Source organism: Chlorocebus sabaeus, chromosome 9 (assembly GCF_047675955.1).
Source record: "Chlorocebus sabaeus isolate Y175 chromosome 9, mChlSab1.0.hap1, whole genome shotgun sequence".
NCBI lineage: Eukaryota > Metazoa > Chordata > Mammalia > Primates > Cercopithecidae > Chlorocebus > Chlorocebus sabaeus.
Window position 1 is genome coordinate 13,932,364 of NC_132912.1, and position 19,871 is coordinate 13,952,234.

At 46.0% G+C, this 19,871-nt stretch overlaps 1 protein-coding gene across 12 annotated transcripts in view; it reads right to left on the reverse strand.

Annotated features, from left to right (window-relative positions):
- FRMD4A (FERM domain containing 4A) overlaps window positions 1–19,871 on the reverse strand; it is a 692,609-nt gene that overhangs the window by 131,756 nt on the left and 540,982 nt on the right. For all 12 annotated transcript variants that reach the window (XM_008002332.3, XM_037983470.2, XM_037983471.2 and 9 more), the window contains 2 exons: window positions 18,016–18,108; window positions 4,727–4,811 (listed from right to left, as the gene is read on the reverse strand). In XM_008002332.3, the coding sequence (XP_008000523.3) occupies window positions 4,727–4,811; window positions 18,016–18,108 (178 nt within the window). The remainder of the gene's footprint in view (window positions 1–4,726; window positions 4,812–18,015; window positions 18,109–19,871) is intronic.

A 19,871-nucleotide genomic window follows, 5' to 3' on the forward strand; every position in this document is an offset into this window, starting at 1 on the left:
TTACTTCGCTGCCCAAGGCTGCCACCTGGTGGAGACCGCTCACCTTTCGTTTCTGAACTTGGTTTCAAAGCTCTTTCACATTCATTTAAAAAAAAACGCCAAATACTCTTACAACCTGTATGTAAGGTTAGTATTATTATTTCCACTTTATAATGAGAAAATGGGGTCTTAGAAGAAAGAATTTGAAGGTACCTGGAACTGCATTTGGTATCTTTTTCCTCCATTCAGCAAAACCCCAAAATGCTGTCCTCTGAGTGGGCTGGGTTTGAGCACAGTGTAAGTCCTGGCTCAGCAACCGTCCCGAAATGAGGTCTTTTCACAGAACTGAATTTGATCATTACCAGGCCCTCTGTTATTCTGAACATTTGTACTTGGTGGAACTATTCTGTGCAGTGAATGTGTTGAGGTACTTCCAGAAGGAAAGTGATGGCTGATACCATTCCAACTTGTGTGTGTGTGTGTGTGTGTGTGTGTGTGTGTGTGTGTGTGTGTTAACGTTTAATGGGCTTTTGCAATCCCCAAGGCCTGAGCTTAATTAAATTTTAAAATCCAGGCAGCGGTAGCTCCCTAGACTCCTTTGAATCCATCCATCGAACACATCACAGAGAAGTGCACGAGGAGAGCCTCCCTCCAGGGTGCACCATAGCCTGGCCATTCATTAGGTATGTGATCTCATCTTCATCACTGGGAAAACAGGGATAAAAAGCAACATCTATCTCTCGGGTTGATGGGTGCAGCCAACCATCATGGCACTTGTATACCTATGTAACAAACCTGCACATTCTGCATATGTATCCCAGAACTTAAAGTATAATAATAATAATAAAACTTTTAGAAAATTCAGGACACTCTGGGCTTTACATTTATTTATTTAATTAATTAATTTATTTTTAAAAAGAATTGGCTGGGGGCGGTGGCTCATGTCTGCAGTCTCAGCACTTTGGGAGGCCGAGGTGGGCAGATCACGAGGTCAGGAGTTCAAGACCAGCCTGACCAACATGGTGAAACCCCGTCTCTATTAAAAACACAAAAATTAGCCAGGCGTGGTGGCTGGTGCCTGTAATCCCACCTACTCAGGAGGCTGAGGCAGGAGAATCGCTTGAACCCAGGAGGCACAGGTTGCAGTGAGCTGAGATTATGCTATTACACTCTAGCCTGGGCGACAGAGTGAGACTCCATCTCGAGGGAAAAAAAAAAAAAAAAAAGACTTATTTAATCTTCCATCAACATCCTGATAACCTAGAGAAAATTCCTTACTGAGATCACAGGAATGGCTGAACCTATCAAATCTTCATTGGAAAGTTCTCTGGTTTGTCCATCTGGAATCTGCCCTGACTGAATGCATTACCTTTAAATTCCTTAGTAGACCTTTTATTCTAACTAATCCTCACACTTCAGGACTTCAGACGAGTCCCTGACATTTTACCCAGGTAAGAGGTAGAACTTAAGCTGTGAATTCAGAAAAAACATCTGTTAATTTGCTTTCTGTGGCCCTACATTAGTCAGTTGGTGTATACCTCAAACTCTTCTGCACCTTGTTAATTAAATTTTTAGAGTAAGGGGAAATCCTAGGTTTAGAATTATTTGATTTATTTCAAGGTAGAATGCATTTTGGACTCCAAGTTAATTACCATCCATAAACTTATGCAAAATTCACTCTCAAAGCGGTGTCTATCTCAAAAGGTGTTGTGAAGACTCAGACAATTCGCATAAAGCACTCAGCAACAAGCCCCTACATCATGTGAACTTTGTAGGAAGTTTCTTGTCTATTACTGTTAAAGAGTAGCCCTAAGGGGGTGTGATGGAGGTTGCATTCATGAGACATTCACTGCATTCATTATGTGTATGCGGGAGGTAGCCAGTGGAGTGGGTATTTCTTTTAAAAAATGTTCTTTTAGGGCCAGGTGCAGTGGCTCACACCTGTAATCCCAGCACTTTGGGAGGCCAAGATGACTGGATCACTTGAGGTGAGGGGTTCAAGACCAGCCTGGGCAACATGGCAAAACTCACTTCTACTAAAAACACAAAAACTAGCCAGGCGTGGTGGTGCACACCTGTAACCCCAGTTACTCGGGAGGCTGAGGAGGGAGAATCACTTGAACCTGGGAGGTGGAGGCTGCAGTGAGCCGAGATCGTGCCGTTGCACTCCAGCCTGGGTGACAGAGTGGTACTGTGTCTCAAAAAAAGAAAAAAGTTCTTTTAGTCGCAGTTCCTAACCTCGGTGATATTCTGCAAGTCCGTCTTCCCAGGCAAGAGGTGTGTGCTGGAAAGGGGTGTAGGCATTTTGGGTTATCCCACAAAAGGAGACACTACAAGCTTATGGAGCAATTGGATACATGACAAGGGGCTGTCGCTCTCAATTAGGAATCATCGCTTGAACAGACTTCTTTTCTAAAGAAGATACACAAATGACCAATAGCCCATGGAAATATGCTGAACGTCACTAGTCATCAGGGAAATGCAAATCAAACCACCATGAGATACCTCCCACACCCACTGGGATGGTTATTCATAAAACAAAATAGAAAATAACAAATGTTGGAGAGGATGTGGAGAAATTGGAACCCTTGGACACTGCTGGTAGAAATGTAAAATGGTGCAGCTGCTATGGAAAACAGTAGGGATGACTCCTAAAAAATTAAAAATAGAAGTACCCTATGATCTGGTAATACCGCTTATAGGCATATACCCTGAACAACTGGGAATCAGGTCTCGAGGAGATATTCGGACATCCATGTTCATAACAGCATTATTCATGATAGGCAAAAGGTGGAAATAACCCGTGTCTTTTGATGAATGAATGGATCAACAAAAGGTGATCTACACATACAATAAAATGTTACTTAGCCTTAAAAAGGAAGGCAGCCAAGCATGGTTGCCCATACCTGTAATCCCAGCATTTTGGAAGGCCAAGGCAGGCAGATCACCTGAGCCCACAAGTTCAAGACCAACCTGGGCAACATGGCTACAAAAAAATACAAAAATTAGCTGGGTGTGGTGGCACACACCTGTAGTTCCAGCTACTTAGGAGGCTGAGGTGGGAGGGTCGCCTGAGTCCGGGAGTTGGAGGTTGCAGTGAGCCAAGATTGCACCACTGAACTCCAGCCTGGGTGAGAGAGGGACCCTGTCTTAGAAATTTAAAAAACAAAAAAAAAAACAAAAAAAAAAAGGAAGGACATTCTGACACATGTTACAACCTGGGTGAACTTTTTTTTTTTTTTTTTTTTTTTTTTTAGACGGAGTCTCGCTCTGTCACGCAGGCTGGAGTGCGATGGCGCCATCTCAGCTCACCGCAACCTCCACCTCCCGGGTTCAAGCGATTCTTCTGCCTCAGCCTCTTGAGTAGCTGGGATTACAGGTGCCCACCACCACACCCGGCTAATTTTTGTATTTTTAACAGAGACGCGGTTTCACCACATTGGCCAGGCTGGTCTCGAACTCCTGATCTCAGCTGATCCGCCTGCCTCGGCCTCCCAAAGTGCTGGGATTACAGGCATGAGCCACCACGCCTGGCCAACATGGATGAACCTTGAGGCCATTATGTTAAGTAAAGTAAGCCAGGACAAATATGATACAATTCCATTTATGTGAAGTACCAGAGTGGTGAAATTCAGACAGACAACAAGTAGTGGTTGCCAGGGGCTGAGGAAAGCGGGGAAGAGTATAAGGTTTCAGTTCTGTAGGTGAAAAAGGTTCTTGGGTGAACGATGGTGGTGATGGTTGTACGACATTGTGAACGTACTTAATGCCAATGAACTGCACACTTAAAAACGGTTGAGACTACAAACTGAGTTCAGTGTATGCTGCTCGAGTGATGGGTGCACCAAATTCTCACAAATCACCACTAAAGAACTTACTCATGTAACTAAATACCACCTGTTCCCCAAAAACCTACGGAGATATAAAAAAATTTTCAAACATGGTTGAGATAATAAATGTATGTGCATTTTACTACAATGCTTTAAAAAAGAAACTGTCTCACTTAAAGTGACAATAGCATCCCTTTGAAAGATGCTGCTAGACCATCTAAAAATGGTCAAATATACACATATTTGGTTATAAGAAGCTCATGTGTATCTGCAAGACCTGTCTAAGTTGATTAGTGTGTTTGTCATACTTGTCTAGGTTTTTCCCCTTTGTCTAAGTTGACAAAGAAACCTTTAAAATCAGGAAACTTTAAAATAAGGTTAGGAAACATGTCCACAGAGTAGCCATGGATCAAAGGAATCACATCATTATTATTATTATTATTCCGTTTTTTTGTTTTTGAGATGGAGTCTCCCGCTGTCACGAGGCTGGAGTGCAGTGGTGCGATCTTGGCTCACTGCAACCTCCACCTCCCAGGTTCAAGTGATTCACCTGCCTCACCCTCCCAAGTAGCTGGCACTACAGGCACGTGCCACCACGTCCAGCTAATGTTTATATTTTTAGTAGAGACAGGGTTTCACCATGTTGACCAGAATAGTCTTGATCTCTTGACCTCGTGATCCACCCGCCTTGGCCTCCCGAAGTGTTGGGATTCCAGGTGTGAGCCACCGCGCCTGGTCAGGAATCACATTATTAAATAGTGCCATTAGCTTCATAACATTCCATTTATTTATAGTAATTAACTTACAAATGACTTCTCCTCATCAATAAAATGGCCTAAGGGGCAACACTTTGGAATTTCCAGCTTCAAATGATACTTTCAAGTTTCAGAGGGAAACTGGGGAGAAGGAGTTCCTACCTTGTAGATGCAGGACTTCGCATTCAGAAAGAAAAGCTCAATGGTAGCATTATCCTTCAGGTATGAAATGCTTTCAATATAGAACCTGAAAGAGAAAAATGGTGCATGAACCACAGAAACAGCAGGCACAGAAAATGAAGGGCTCTCTTCAGCTACCTGATTTGAGACGAAAGCTGGCACTCCCCATCCTAAACAAACAAAGGAGAAAGGCACCATCCATGGTTTTTCTATGATTCCCTATGGAGGACAAACAGTGTTTCTGCAGTTTGGATAGTGGGTTAGCACTGTCACGCCTAGTGGGCCTCACCATAGCCAAAGAACCGGGTCTGCCACCAACTTGTAAGAACGAATTCTCAAACTGGCCCTCTGCTTTCTTTTCCCTATCTGCTTCCTAATTTTACATAATGTTGTTTTCAACACATTGCTTGTTTGTCCTGAACTGTCATTGAGTTGGATTTCTTTTCTTTTTTTTTTTAGAGAGACAGGGTCTCGCTCTGTTGTCCAGGCTGGAGTGCAGTGGTGTGATCATGGTGGTTCACTGCAGCCTTGACCTCCTAGGCTCAAGCAATCTTCCCGCCTCAGCTTCCTGAGTAGCCGAGACTACACTTGCACACCACCACACCCGACTAATTTTTTTTTTTTTTTTTCCGGTAGATGTGGAGTCTTGCTTTGTTGCTCAGGCTGGGCTCAAATTATCTGCCCACCTCAGCCTCCTGAAATGCTGGGGTTATAGATGTGGGCCACTGTGCCCAGCCAAGTTGGATTTTTAAAAGATAATTTCTTCTTCTTAATCACAGCTTTCTTTGAAATGGTTACTACTACTCCCAAAGGCGGTAAAGTGTGATGTGATTTCTGCACATTCGGAGAGCTAAGCTAAGTGTTCTTACCACTGCGATATTAATGCATATTAAGCCAAATGAGAATCGGATTTCATCTAGATGGAGCTTATAGATATTTTCAAGATGAAACATGCTGATACTATTTAAGTTTACACTAAATGTGCCTTTATAATATTGACTTTGGAGTTTATTAAATTCTTTAATGAGATAATGTGCTTGTACTGTCTAATGACCAGCTGCACTGAAGGACTAGGAGTTGAAAGGAAGAGGAGAGAATGGTTGAAATGCAGCATCTTGGAGGGAAGAAGGTTCTGAGCAGGTGTGGTAACCCTTACGGTGGACTAGGAGGGTGCTGGGTACCTGGGGGCTCTTGGAAACTGGGTTCACCAAGAAGAGGCAGAAGATGAGGAAGGTGAAATGAGAAGAAACAAGTACTACGGTTTTCTAGAACAGTGTCATCATCTGCTGGCCAGAATCCTCTGGAGGGAGTCAGCGAGCAGTGATGGAGTCCCCAGCTCTGTGTGACTCAGGGCAGTCACATCATCCTGCCAGGCTTCTGTTATTCAGACTGTAAAAGAAGAGGTGGTTCTCTACCTAAGAAGCCCACTGGTTTTAAATATTGGAAACTACCTCCCATTTAAATGACAACAACAGCAGCAAAAACGAGAAACCAACATCGTATAAAGCAAACAAAATGATGCCCTTAGCTTCAAGAAGTTCTATTTATTTATAGTAATTCATTTAATTTTTTTAAAATTTTTTTTAATTTTTTTTTTTTTTTTGAGACGGAGTCTCGCTCTGTCGCCCAGGCTGGAGTGCAGTGGCTGGATCTCAGCTCACTGCAAGCTCCGCCTCCCGGGTTTACGCCATTCTCCTGCCTCAGCCTCCCGAGCAGCTGGGACTACAGGCGTCCGCCACCTCACCCAGCTAGTTTTTTGTATTTTTTAGTAGAGACGGGGTTTCACCGTGTTAGCCAGGATGGTCTCGATCTCCTGACCTTGTGATCCGCCCGTCTTGGCCTCCCAAAGTGCTGGGATTACAGGCTTGAGCCACCGCGCCTGGCCTACAGTAATTCATTTAAAAATGACTTCTTCTAATCAACAAAATCACCTGAGGAGCAACAGCTTGAAATTTTCAGCTTCAAATGATACTTTCAGATTCCAGTGGGAAATGGAAGAGGAAGAGAGTTCCTACATTGTAGATACAGGACTTCATGTGTCTTTTCAGAAAGGAAAGCTCAATGGTAGCGTTACCCTTCAGGTATGATAAAACATAAAAGGATTTATCCATAATTGGTCAGGCGCAGTGGCTCACACCTGTAATCCCAGCACTTTGGGAGGCCGAGGTCGGGGGAATCACCTGAGGTCAGGAGTTCAAAACCAGCCTGGCCAACATGGTGAAATCTCCATCTCTGCTAAAAATACAAAAATTAGCTAGGAGTGGTGGTGGGTGCCTGCAATCCTAGCTACTCGGGGGGCTGAAGCAGGAGAATTGCTTGAATCTGGGAGGGGGAGTTTGCAGTGAACTGAGATGGTGCCACTGCACTCCAGCCTAGACAACAGAGTGAGACTCTATCTCAAAATATATATATATCCTTTACCATACCTGAAGGATAATGCTACTGTTGGAGAAACACGAAGATAAAAACCCATGTCTATAGGCTACATCAAGCCCATGGCCCACCAGCTCGCAACCTTTTGTCTATACACTAAATAAATAAATAATACTTTCTATCATTTTTCAAATGTGTGCAGAGGCTGCTGTGACTAATACAATTCAAGTTTCTTTAAATTGATGAGTGAATTTGGAGTAACTTCAGACATCAGATTTTCTCAATCCACAGACATCATTAGTACAATGATTATCATCTCAGGTTCTATGCAATGTAGAGGAATTACACAGTGGTCCTCATACTTGTAAAGCCTGAAGATTAATGTACTGGCTGATCTCTGCCCATAACCCCTGCCCCTGCCAAGCACCTGCCCCCTGCTTCTGGAGCAGGTGTCTCAGATCACAGAGGTCTCCATAAAGGGCCCACCAGGGTTTCAGAGGCACAGTAAAGTTAAACGACTTTTAGTTCTTTAAGAATGGGGAGCAGAATGGCAGTAGCAAATTTTACATCTCAAAGCAAAATAAATTTGATTTGATTTGATTTTCAAAAAATAAATCTATACGGTAGCTCATGCCTGTAATCCCAGCACTTTGGGAGGTGGAAGCACATGGATCAACTGAGGTTCGAAGTTTGAGACCAACCCGGCCAACGTGGCGAAACCCCATCTCTACTAAAAATACAAAAATTAGCTGGGCATGGTGGCAGACACCTGTAATCCCAGCTACCTGGGAGGCTGAGGCAGGAGAATTGCTTGAACCCAGGAGGTGGAGGTTGCAGTGAGCTAAGATCACACCATTGCACTCCAGCCTGGGCAACAAGAGCAAAACTCCGTCTCAAAAATGAATAAATAAATCCACGTCCTTTGCAAAGGGCCTTTGGCAAAGGGTGGTCAGATTAACAAAAGAAACTAAAGGAAGGAAAATAAGGAAAAGGGAGGAAAGGGAGAGAAAGGGGAGGGAAGGAAGAGAGAAAGAAATCCTAATACCGGAATATTAGCAGAGGCCTCCTGAAGTTGACGGCGGCCTTCGTGCTCTAATAATGATTTTGAGTCTAAATTCGTATAAGGTCGGAAATAACTTAATTTTCAAAGTAATGCCATATGTTTCTTAAAAGAATCTCATTTGCTTTAGTTCTTAAAAATTAAAGAGTAAAGCATCCTGCCTCTTCCACCCCAATTTTCTCCTGAATAGTGTATTAAGAAAATATAACGCTTCCCTTTTCGTTTCCACTCTCAAATGATGGAAAACTGAATTCAGGTAGCAAATTCTACATTTCCACGACTGCCTTCATTTCCACCAAGCTCTATGTTGTCTGGCCATAAAAGGGGCAGAGAAAGTACAGGAAATAACACGCACATTCCGAGATGAAGAAAAAAAATCACCTCCTCTCGACAGAAGTGGAAAGCAGTTTCCTGTTAACTTTTATCACCAAGACGACAGCCTGGAAAACCCAGTGAGTTCCGGACCTGTCATATCATTGTTCTATTAGGGGAGGGTATGGAGCTCATCCCAAACTTTCCATCCACGCCAGTGAACTGCTAAGTCAAAAATGCCTGCAGAGAAAAAGAGCTCAGACCTCTCCACCTGCACGCCTAGAGAGGCACGGTGCACACCGAGGGCACCAGGGACAAGAGCCTTTTGGGAAGATGGGGAGGGCTGATGGCTTGGATTCAAAGTCAAAATTTTCTTCTTCTTCCTTCTTCTTCTCTCTTCTTTCTTTCTCTTTCTTTTCTTTCTTTCTTTCTTTCTTTCTTTCTTTCTTTCTTTCTTTCTTTCTTTCTTTCTTTCTTTCTTTTCTTCTTCTTCTTCTTCTTCTTCTTCTTCTTCTTCTTCTTCTTCTTCTTCTTCTTCTTCTTCTTCTTCTCCTCCTCCTCCTCCTCCTCCTCCTCCTCCTCCTCCTTCTCCTTCTCCTTCTCCTTCTTCCTTCTCCTTCTTCCTTCTTCCTTCTTTCTTCTTCTTCTTTCTTCTTCTTCTCCTTCTTCTTTTGAGATGGGGTCTTGCTCTGTCACTCAGGCTGGAGTGCAGTGTGCAACCAGTTTACTGCAGCCTCGACTTCCTGAGCTCAAGTGACCGTTCTGCCTAAGCCTCCCAAATTGCTGGGACTACAGATATAAGCCACCATGCTGACTAATTTTTTATTTTCTGTCTAGATAGGGTCTTGCTATGTTGCCCAGGCTGGTCTTGAACTCCTAAGCTCAAGTAATCGTCCCACCTTACCCTCCCAAAGTGCTGGGATTACAGGCCAGCCTCTTAGTTTCTTTCTTTCTTTTTTTTTTTTTAAATCCAGTGTTTGGCCGGGCATAGTTTTTGGCCAGGCATGCCTGTAATCCCAGCACTTTGGGAGGCTGAGGCAGGCAGATCTGTCTCAAAAAAAAGTAGGTTCTTTTTCTGATTTTCAGGAGAGCCTCAGCAGTAGGTGGCGATGTTGCATTTCCTTAACTACCAGCGTGGAGCAGGGAGTGCTTCCAAGGTTCACAAAGAACATTCCAGGTCTCTGGGTAACCAGGGAAATGAAGGCTGTGTCTCAGATTCAGAGGGTCTGCACGGACAGTTCCGAGTCTGGCTGTGTATTGACCATGGCTTTATGATGCTTGGATGTCTGCGGCTTTGCTGGGCTTGGAGGGACTGCTGGTGCCAGGGTTAGCCAATTTCCAGACCCCAAGACTTCCACATGTCACCATGGATCCAGGGTCCACCCCTCCCGCCACCTCTCGGCTCTCACACCCAGGGCCACTATTCCTCCACCCTCACCACTCCAGGGACATGCACCAGACAACCAGGGGCAGCTCCCATGCCGCAGAGCCCGCTGAAATTATTTAAACTAGCCAATCCCAAGCCTGCTCTCCCAGCCTTACTTGTTCCTCCCCACAGAAACCACAAAAAATGCTCTTGCCAATTGTTCCCCGGCTCCCCTGCCTCCTGACTAACCCCAGTGCCTCCCACGTGGCCCTGCGTGGCACGGTGTGGCCCCTCCTCCCGGGAACTGAGTGACGATCTTTTCAATGTCTGTCCTCTCCTCATCTGCTGGCCTCACCACGGCTGAATCATAATCAGACCTACATTTTAAACTGGTTTTTGGGGCACATTTAGCAGGACTGAATCTTGGGGCACATATGTGAGTTGAAAGGAACACTCTAGATGGAGCACAGACCTCGCTAAGAGGTTTCCTGACTCCACAAGCAACCGTCCACCCAAACTAGCTCAGATGATCCAGACCCGAGAATATTTTATCAGAGAGTCTGAAGTAGAAATAAATAGGTGCGCTGTGTTTATGTGTTTGAGCTTATTAAATATTAAACAGCCTCTAAAGCCTCGGGGAGTCCCGTCCCCTTCTTTGACAAGTGAAAGCCTCTGATTGCAACAGACTGAACACTGTCTAGTCAGATGGCAAGGGCCCAGCCAGATGACATCAGCCAGGTCTCTCCTCCATCCCCCCTTCTCTCCCTTTCCCTTCCCCATCCAGCCCTGGGCACTTGGGAATCACTGAATATTTACAGCAAGTGTTAATTAAATGGACCAGTGATTTCATTTTGTAATGAACACAAATGTCACATTTGAAATGCCTACTCTTGGTGGCAAATAAGAGCCATGATAATGAGAGCAATAAACTGTGAGTTTCTGCAGCCAAGCCTCTGATGCTTAGAATCTCAATGCCTCTAAAATCTTAACTGGGACACCTAGCTGAAATATAGCAAGCTCTGGTTAGCAGGAACCTCATTTTAGATCCACGCCATCATTGTTATTGCGAGTGACAGGAAGTAGCAGCTGCTGTCTCCATCAGCCAGAGAAGACACCAAGAATCCGGCCTGTGGACTTGGCTGTAAAATCCTTCCTCCCCGATCAGGCTTCTCCTCTCTTATTTTGTTTGCTGCTTGCTTCAGTTTATTGTCTGTGAAACTCAAAGTCTGAAGAGGCAAATCTAATCTCTGTTTATTTTCTTACAAGGAGTCTAGATGATCAGAGCTACAGGGATACTTGGTAGAAGGATATATAATTAAAGAATAATCCAGACATGTAGGCTTCATTCTGAGCACAAGGTTGTGCCTATAAAGAGAACACACACACACACACACACACACACACAACACAGACTTCTTTAGGTGTGTATATTTTCCTTATATTTTTTCTTGACCTATTTCTAAATATCAGAGAGCCATTGTTCCCAAGCCTTCTGGAACTAAACAATGGTTTGCAGTTGAAGGTGCTCCTGGTCATATATGGACCACTGCTGGCTGCTTATAACGTGTGTTTGTGTGTGTGTGTGTGTGTATGTGTGTGTTATGTGGTGAGGGGAGTGAGAAGAGGTGGACAGTTAAGCAGAAGTCACACCATACAAGTCACGCTAAAGATGTCCTCTTCTGAGGATAATGGAAAGCTGAAAAAAAATTATGAGCAAGGATCAGAAGAGAATTCTAGAAAGATGCTCGGTGTCTTCATATAGGGGAGTTTGGAAGGGATCGAGACAACATGCAGAGATGAACAAGGAGATCTTGAGTCCAGGAGAGGTTTAAGGAAGCCCTAATTACAATTAGGCTGTGTATGGAGAATAAGGGATGGATAGGGAGCTGTTTAAGATGCAGGAATAACAGGGAGTAGTGACTGAGGGAACAGGAGGAGGCAGGTGGGAGGGAGCAGTGAGGTCAAGGTTGATTCCCAAGTCTCTGGTTTTGGGGGCTGCATGGATAGTGGTGCCTATCACAAAGACAAGGAGGTGACACTGAAAGGGGAGCACATTTGGAGGCAGAAAGACGACGACGTCATTAGATTCCAGCTGCATCTGTGCAGAAATGCCAATCAGCGGAGATGGCCTGGAGCTCGGGAGAGAGGTCGGGACTGGGGCAGAGGATGGAGGGTCTCCAGCAAAGAGGCTGCACTGGCAGCTGTGGATGGGGGTGAAATCACACGAGGGGAAGGTGCAGGGAGAGAAGACAAGCAAGACGCGACCTCATGGACACCAGGGCTCGAGGGACAGCGCAGCAGAGCAGGGAACCTGCCCTGAGCCAGGGACAGAGGGGACAAAGAGGAGGTGGCTCAGGAGAATGTAGTGCCACAGTGCCAGGGGGAACTGAAAGGGAGCACGTTCGAATGAGCCTAGAGCCACAGAGGCCACATCGGAGCAGGGCAGAAGCACGCCTGTGGAGCCAGGGGCGAGAGACCTCCAGTGACCAGAGGGTATCATGGCACTAAAAGCTGGACGGCCACAGAATGAGGAACGAGAGGCCTGTGGGGAAGGGGTGACAGCAAGGGCAGACCCATCTGTCGTGGCTGCTGCGTGCAGAGCAGAAGGGGTAGCAGAGGGCACTGGCTGGAGGCGGCTGTGCATCAGAGAGGGTGTTTTCTTCAGTTAGATGGGGACGTGGTCACGAAGGGGAGGAATCCACAGAGGAGATGCTTAAGATGGAGAAAAACAGAGGAAAGGCTCAAGGGAGAAGCTCTGTGAGGTGACAGAAGGGGCTGGGATTGAGGTACATATGGATCAGTGAGTGCTGGATGACGGGCTAAAGGTCTTCCTCTGAGATGCTCATGCATTTGCATGTGTGCAGTGAGTGGGTTGGGAGGCCGCAAAAACCCCATTAAAGATACAATTTAGTTTGTGGGTAAAGAAGTAGGACTAGGAGCTCCCTGGTGCTGGCTTTGTTTTCTCTGCAGAAACATAAGCAGCATCATCTTCTTAGAGCAAAAGCCTTGAGTATCTGGGACCTGAAGCAAGAGGTAAAACCACAGGGGGCACAGAGACCCTGAGCAGGCACCCCTGGCAGAACTGGCTAGAAATACTGAAGATCTGTGTGGGATTCATCACAATAACCATGAACCAATCTGAAGCTGCATGAACCTTTTCCTGACCATACTCAGAAGCTCGGGGGTAGAAATAAAAGGTGTGTGTGGTAGGACCAGTCCAACGCTGGGGGTGGGTGTGTGCGTGAGAGAAAGGGAGAGACAGAGAAAGTGTGAGCAGCCAAGGGAGGTGTGGCCCAGGGTCAGGAAGTAGCTGGAAGGGTGCACAATGGATTTGCACTAAATTGGTAAAAAAAATACGACAGGCAGGGCTGATAGGACCTCAGAAGCTGGAGGAAATGGACATGAAATTGCCTGAGGACAGGGTCTATCAGTTTTGTTCACTGCTGTGTCCTTGGCTCCTAGAGCAGTGCTTATGCCAAGGGACACCTCAAGGGACATCTGTGAGCCCATAAATGAAGGCGTGGCTGATGGCGCAGAAACAGCACAGGAGGAACAGTGAGAAAGCTGCTGCAAGCTACAGCTGGGATGATGGTGGACTTGGGCTTGTAAGTCTCGGGAGTGATACAGCTCAGGGTGATGACAAGGTGCAAGTGGACCCTGAAGTTTTCTCTCTAGGAGACAGAAAAGCACAGTTCAACAAAGAACACTTTTCCGCGGGTGTCCACGGTGTCAGAAAATGCAGCAAATGGCAAGACCTTCTCTAGTGGGACCAACAGCAAATGTCTCAGGTCCTGAAAATTCTTGCTTTACCATTTGAGATGGCTCTTCCTCCTCCAATGTGGCATTTCCAAGATATCCAGCGTATCCCTTCAGAAGGCAGCCTGCCACTCGTGGTGGTGTGCACCTGTCCTGAACACCATCTTTACAGGTGGACGCTACTTCTGCAAACATGGCCAAGAGTGGGTCACAAGGAGGGCTGGGGTCACCGCCTTTGACTTGGCTGCTCCTGGCTCTGCCTACACAGGGAGCAGTGGAGAACTCTGGCCACAGGTCTTGGCAGGCTGCCACACTGAAGGGATACACAGGATCTCTTGGAAATGCCACATGGGAGGAGGATGTCACTTTTCCCCTGTGGAGACGGACGGCGTGCAGTAGGGGAGGACAGACACAAGGCTTGGAGTCACACCTGACCGAACAGATGAGATACTCATCTCGTCTTCGTAACTTATTAGCCATACTGGGGAAGAATTTACAGACCATCCTGGGCTCCCTCTCTTTAATTAGAAATAATCAGACTTGCTTCCAGGGTTGCTGCGAAGATTAACAATCAGCCTTAGCAATGGACAGGTGCTGAATAATGGATAGTTCCTATCTCTCTGTCCTTTATCCTTTTTGGGTAATTATATTGAGACCCTGAAGCCACCAGGGATCACTCCTGGTGATTTGTTGGATGAAAAACTGAAGGGACCAGGCCCCTCTTAGGCTGAATGACAGGTCAATGAAGGCAAGATCTGAGTCCTCCCTTCCACCATCCCGAAAACGTCGTGCAGCTTGATACTGGCCTCAGGGCCTCTGCAGAGGAGAGGCTTATAGAAGAGACGCTGTCTGGCCTAGCGGATGGAGAGGGATTCTGAGTTCCAATTCGCATTATTTAATATATTTGGGTCTTATATTTCCTAATCTGTTGAATGGAGGGGATGATTCAGCCTGGTGTTCTGCGTATGTATTATATCAGAATAACATATAAATCCCAAATAACAGCCCACCCTGGGGTACTCAGCCATACGGTGTTAATACCTCCATTCTCTGACTTTCTAAAACGTACCTTCGGGTACTTAGTCATCTTTTCCATGACCCTCTGTTTCTTTCTGTGCGTGTGTGAGACGGGGTCTTGCTCTGTTGCCCAGGCTGGAGTGCAGTGGCACAATCTCCGCTCATTACAACCTCTGCCTCCCAGGTTCAAGTGATTCTCCTGCCTCAGCCTTCCAAGTAGCTGGGACTACAGGCACGCACCACTATTCCTGGCTAATTTTTGTATTTTTAGTAGAGATGGGGTTTCACCATGTTGGCCACGCTGGTCTCGACCTCCTAACTTCAGGTGATCCGCCCACCTTGCCCTCCCAAAGTACAGGCATGAACCACCATGCCCAGCCTACCGTGGCCCTCTTTTATCAGGTGGTTCGATTCTGCTTTGCCACGAAGGCTACCTAGACATGTGGTATGTAGATGTAATATACAGACATTTATACCGAAGGAGAAAGGATCTGAGGAACCTGGGAGTTAGACTGCATCAAGATATGCAGGTGTCACGGCTGGAGGCTGGAGGCTGCTCAGAGTCCAACCGCGCTTCTGTTCAGAAACACACTGGAAAGGTACCCAGCTGGAGAGAAGCTCTTTTACGGACTCAAGCCTATTCCAAGTTCTGGGCTTTTGATGAAGATGATTCTCTTACCACTCCTTTGCAGCAAACCGCCTGTGAGCATCGCTAGGCAGACATCAGGTTATAAATAGAGGATTCTTCCCAGGATGAAAAGCAAGGTAAAGAGACGGAATTCACCTATACAGAGAATCTGCCTCCTCTCTTGGAGAAAACAAACGATTGGTGTTTTGTTACTGCACTTCTCGGCCAGCTAAGAAGTGGGAACTCAGGGTAGTGAGGGTGCTGGTGACACCCCCGACCCCACCCTTAGAGGCTGCTGCAATAGGTCAACTGACTGGTGAGGGCCTGAGTTCAGGCAATGAGGAGGAGAGGGCAGTGCAGGGGGAGATTTTGGAAGCAGCAGCAGAGAATTAATGCACCTAAAAATTCTAGGTTGGGAGGCCGAGGCGGATGGATCACCGGAAGTCAGGAATTCCAGACCAGCCTGACCAACCTGGTGAAACACTGTCTCTACTGAAAATACAAAAATTAGCTGGGTGTCGTGGTGGGTGCCTATAATCCCAGCTGCTCAGGAGGCTGAGGCAGGAGAATCTCTTGAACTTGGGAGGTGGAGGTTGCAGTGAGCCGAGATCATGCCATTGCAGTCCAGCCTGGGCGCCAGAGTGAGAATCCATCTCAAAAAAATAAAAATAGATAATTCCAGGAAGAGGACAGAAGACTTCAAGATGTGTAGCCTATGTGACTGAGTAGATGACGATGCCACAGATTTGATGGGACCATGGAAGGTTAAGGGAGGAGAGAGAAGGTAATAAATTTGGCTTTGGACCTGCTGAGTTTGAAGTACCCAGGTGGGGCTCTGCAGGAGGCAACTGGAATGTGACACTTCCAGAGAGATTCACTTCCACAGGAGCTGGAGAAGGAGGAGCGCATTCTGCTAGATGGCGTGTATAAAGACATAGTGGAGAATGGCGGTCCCTAAATGTGGATTTGGAAATTTTTCTCTCGAATGAATGTTCTTTGAGGTTCCTGCTTTGGCCGACTAGAAAAAAGGGTGGTGATGGTGGAAGTGTCTGTCATGGCTGTGGATCAGAAGTGGATGCTGTATCTCAGTCTTCGGCCATCCCATTCCCCAATTCTCTCTATTGCTAGCAACTATTTCAGTTCTGCAATGCTGGGTTACCTGCTTTTATGCAGAGAAGACAGGCTTGGAGTGATTTGGAAAGACCTGTGTATCTTAGAGACTGACACATCCAGCATCAATGTCAAGGTGCCCCAAGCTCTCCTGCAAGGACCCCCACAAATTGGAAAAAAACACCTACTAGGCAGCCAAGCCCAAGATTTTCTCCTCTTGGCTAACATTGGTGAACATCACCAGGGAGGTGGGGAGAGCCCGCTATATGGTAAATGCACTCACCCACCTGCGATGACAGGTTAATGACCTGCTTCCATGAAACTGGAGTCCTGCCTGATACCACCTGCCCCTCCCAGCAGAATTGTTACTATTTGCTTTATATGGTTGCTTTGCCATAAATCTGAGAAACTGTATACACCATTAAAGAGAATATGGCATTGAAATCATTCCCACCAATAATGGAAATAGCTAAGATGAGCCTGGATATGTTCACAGCTGTTAAACAAATCAAAAACGCATTAAGCGCAAGTTGAATTTACTCTGCCAGCTAAGGAAAAGTCATACACTCGAGCCCGCTAAGTGGACCCTTTAACTCTTGTTTGAAGCTCTTCTAATGCCTTGTGCAGCTTAAGGATGTCTGTGTCTGAAACTGCATTCCTGATCGTGCTCTTTAGGAACGACAGAACTGCGTATCATTCGTATCTCGCTCCTGAATTTCTGTTAGTATATTTTAAAAGAACAGAGTGTATGGCCTGGGTGTTTAGTGTTAGTGTCCATGTAAAGACGGAGGCATCAGGACTTAACGCTTCTGTACTTGTGTTAGTCAAGGTTCTGGACAGAAAGAACCTGGTGGCTCCACAGACTGTGTGTTTAGGAGCTGCTGGATTGGGGGCTCAGATTCTGACTTTGCTACCAATTCAGACTTTGCCCCTGAACCCCTGACCTGCCCAGCCTCCGGCTCCTCAGAACCTTTTGCAAACAGAAGTAGTAAGTCCTGTCGTCTTCATAAGACTGCTGCAAATATTAACTATTTAAGTCACTATAGCGCACAAATAGTTCCCTTTGCAAGCACAAAACAAAATTTCTGAGACTAGATTTATGAATAGAAAAATGCCTATTGTTTCTGATAGGTTATTAAACTGTATCCTCCCTTGGCAGGAAATGCAGATGGGCCTGTGGTTTGCTGCTGGGTTTCGACTACTCCTATTTGGGATAAACTACCCAAGTTTCACGAGATTCAAGTGGCATCCCTTCTGAAAGGAAAGGATACAAAGGCTTTTGTTGTGTAGTTTCAAATTGCACCCAAGAAAGAATCCCACGGCCTGTGCTATAAGAGACTCATTGTTTGAGATATATGACCCTCCCCAAAAAGGCAGAAAAAAGCTTTTCTCATCATTCCACACAAGCATCCTAGTGCAAATGCATAACACACACGTCCTTGCACACTCACGGGCACACTCACAGGCATGCCCTGCACCCTCGCACTCCGTGTTTCCATCTATGAGGCACGCAGCTCTACTACAACCTTTATCCCTGGCGATGAACCAAGACAAACTTGAGCTCTCATTCCATGGAATCACTCTACCCTCCCAGACTTTTCTGATAAAGAACACAAAGAAGCAAAAGTATAGACACCAGGTGTACATACCTGACACAGAAGTACAAAACCACAGGTCCCGACTTTTTAGGGAAGTCATGTTCCAATACTCTTCGATCTAGTTGAAGCCAGTTTAAGTGTCCCCTGAGGAAAATAGAGACAAATTGGTTAGGGATTTGCATTTTGCAGAAGTTTTTTTTGGGGGGGGGTTGAAGGTATATATGGAGCAGAACATGCTGGATCGTAGATAAACTTTAATCTTCACCTTATTTTTAAATGTCTTTGTTTAATTTTAATTTTTTTTTTTTTTTTTTGAGACAAAGTCTTGCTCCGTGACCCAGGCTGGAGTGCAGTGGCACGATCTTGGCTCACTGCAACCTCCGCCTCCTGGGTTCAAGCAATTCCCCGCCTCAGCCTCCTGAGTAGCTAGGATTACAAGCAGGAGCCACCACGCCAGGTTAATTTTTGTATTTTTAGTAGAGACGGGGTTTCACTATGTTGGCCAGGCCGGTCTCAAACTCCTGACCTCACGTGATCCGCCTGCCTAAGCCTCCCAAAACGCTGGGATTATAGGCGCGAGCCACGGTACCCGGCCACCTTCACCTTATTACTAGCTTTTCAGTACTGAAGAACCCAGTGGGATTATGTAGGGGATACCGAGTCAGCAGTGGATACTGTGTGGTGTGAGGGGGAGAACAGGAACTGGAAAGTGAAGGGATTGAGACCTGCTGTTTCTCAGGGGAACACTGAAACGAAAATGTAATCAGAACTCTCCTTCTTGTCCTGAACTGTCTTTCCACCACACTCCAACTGTCTTTTGTCCTGAAAGACTGAAAGCACACTTGAGAACATGTTAGCAATCCTCACCACATCTTGCTGGAGTGAAAAGCAAACCACACACAGTGTCTTAAAATGTTAAACTTACCGCCGGGGGCAGTGGCTCACGCCTTTAATCCCAGCACTTTGGAAGGCTGAGGCAAGAGATCCTCAGAGGGGAACCACTTTCCAGCCAGAAAGACCAGCCTGTGCAAAGGCCCTGTGGTGAGGGAGGACCCCAGCGTCTTAGTGTCCTGTGAGTGGAAAGCCATGAGGCTAGGGAGAGCCCTGGGGGCCACGTCTGGGAGGTTGGTGTTGGAAGAGTGGGGCAAAGCCATGGAAAACCAAGCTGAAGAATTTACTCTTTCCTTTCCCTGCTCTCTGTATCCAACATCAGCCCATCATCCTGGAGAAGACAGTCCTAGAATCACTTTATGAAGTAAATTCACATGGAACAGACCCAACTGACCCCACTGCATGTCCCCAGTGGCTGATGCCATGAGACATGTGTGCTAAGGACTGTGGATAATGAGAAACAAAATCTGTCTGCATCATTGTCTAAAAACGCTTGCTCTTCTCAGCACATGCTTAAACCCCCAACAAAGGAAAGAGAAAACACACAAGTGGCTTCCAACCCCTTTTTGAGGCTTCACTCAAACTGCACCTTTTGCACAAGAAAAAAAAAAAAAGAAAAAAATCTCTCTCCACAAAGCCCACACCTGTGGCTACAGGGAAGCCTTTTGGACCTGCCTTAGAATAGTGATCACCTGAAGAACTTTGGCCTGTTTTTCCTCTTTCTAAGAATCTCCAGTTGGAAAAAAAAATTCCATGAACTTTATCTTTTTATTACCTTGCTCTGAATATAGGAAAAGTAAAAAAAATAAATGAAAGGGTTGGGCGCAGTGGCTGAAGCCTGTAATCCCAGCACTTTGGGAGGTGAAGGCAAGCAGATCACTTGAGGTCTGGAGTTCCAAATCAGCCTGGCCAACATGATGAAACCCCGTCTCTACTAAAAATACAAAAAATTAGCCAGATGTGGTGGCAGATGTCTGTAATCCCAGCTACTCGGGAGGCTGAGGCAGGAGAATCGC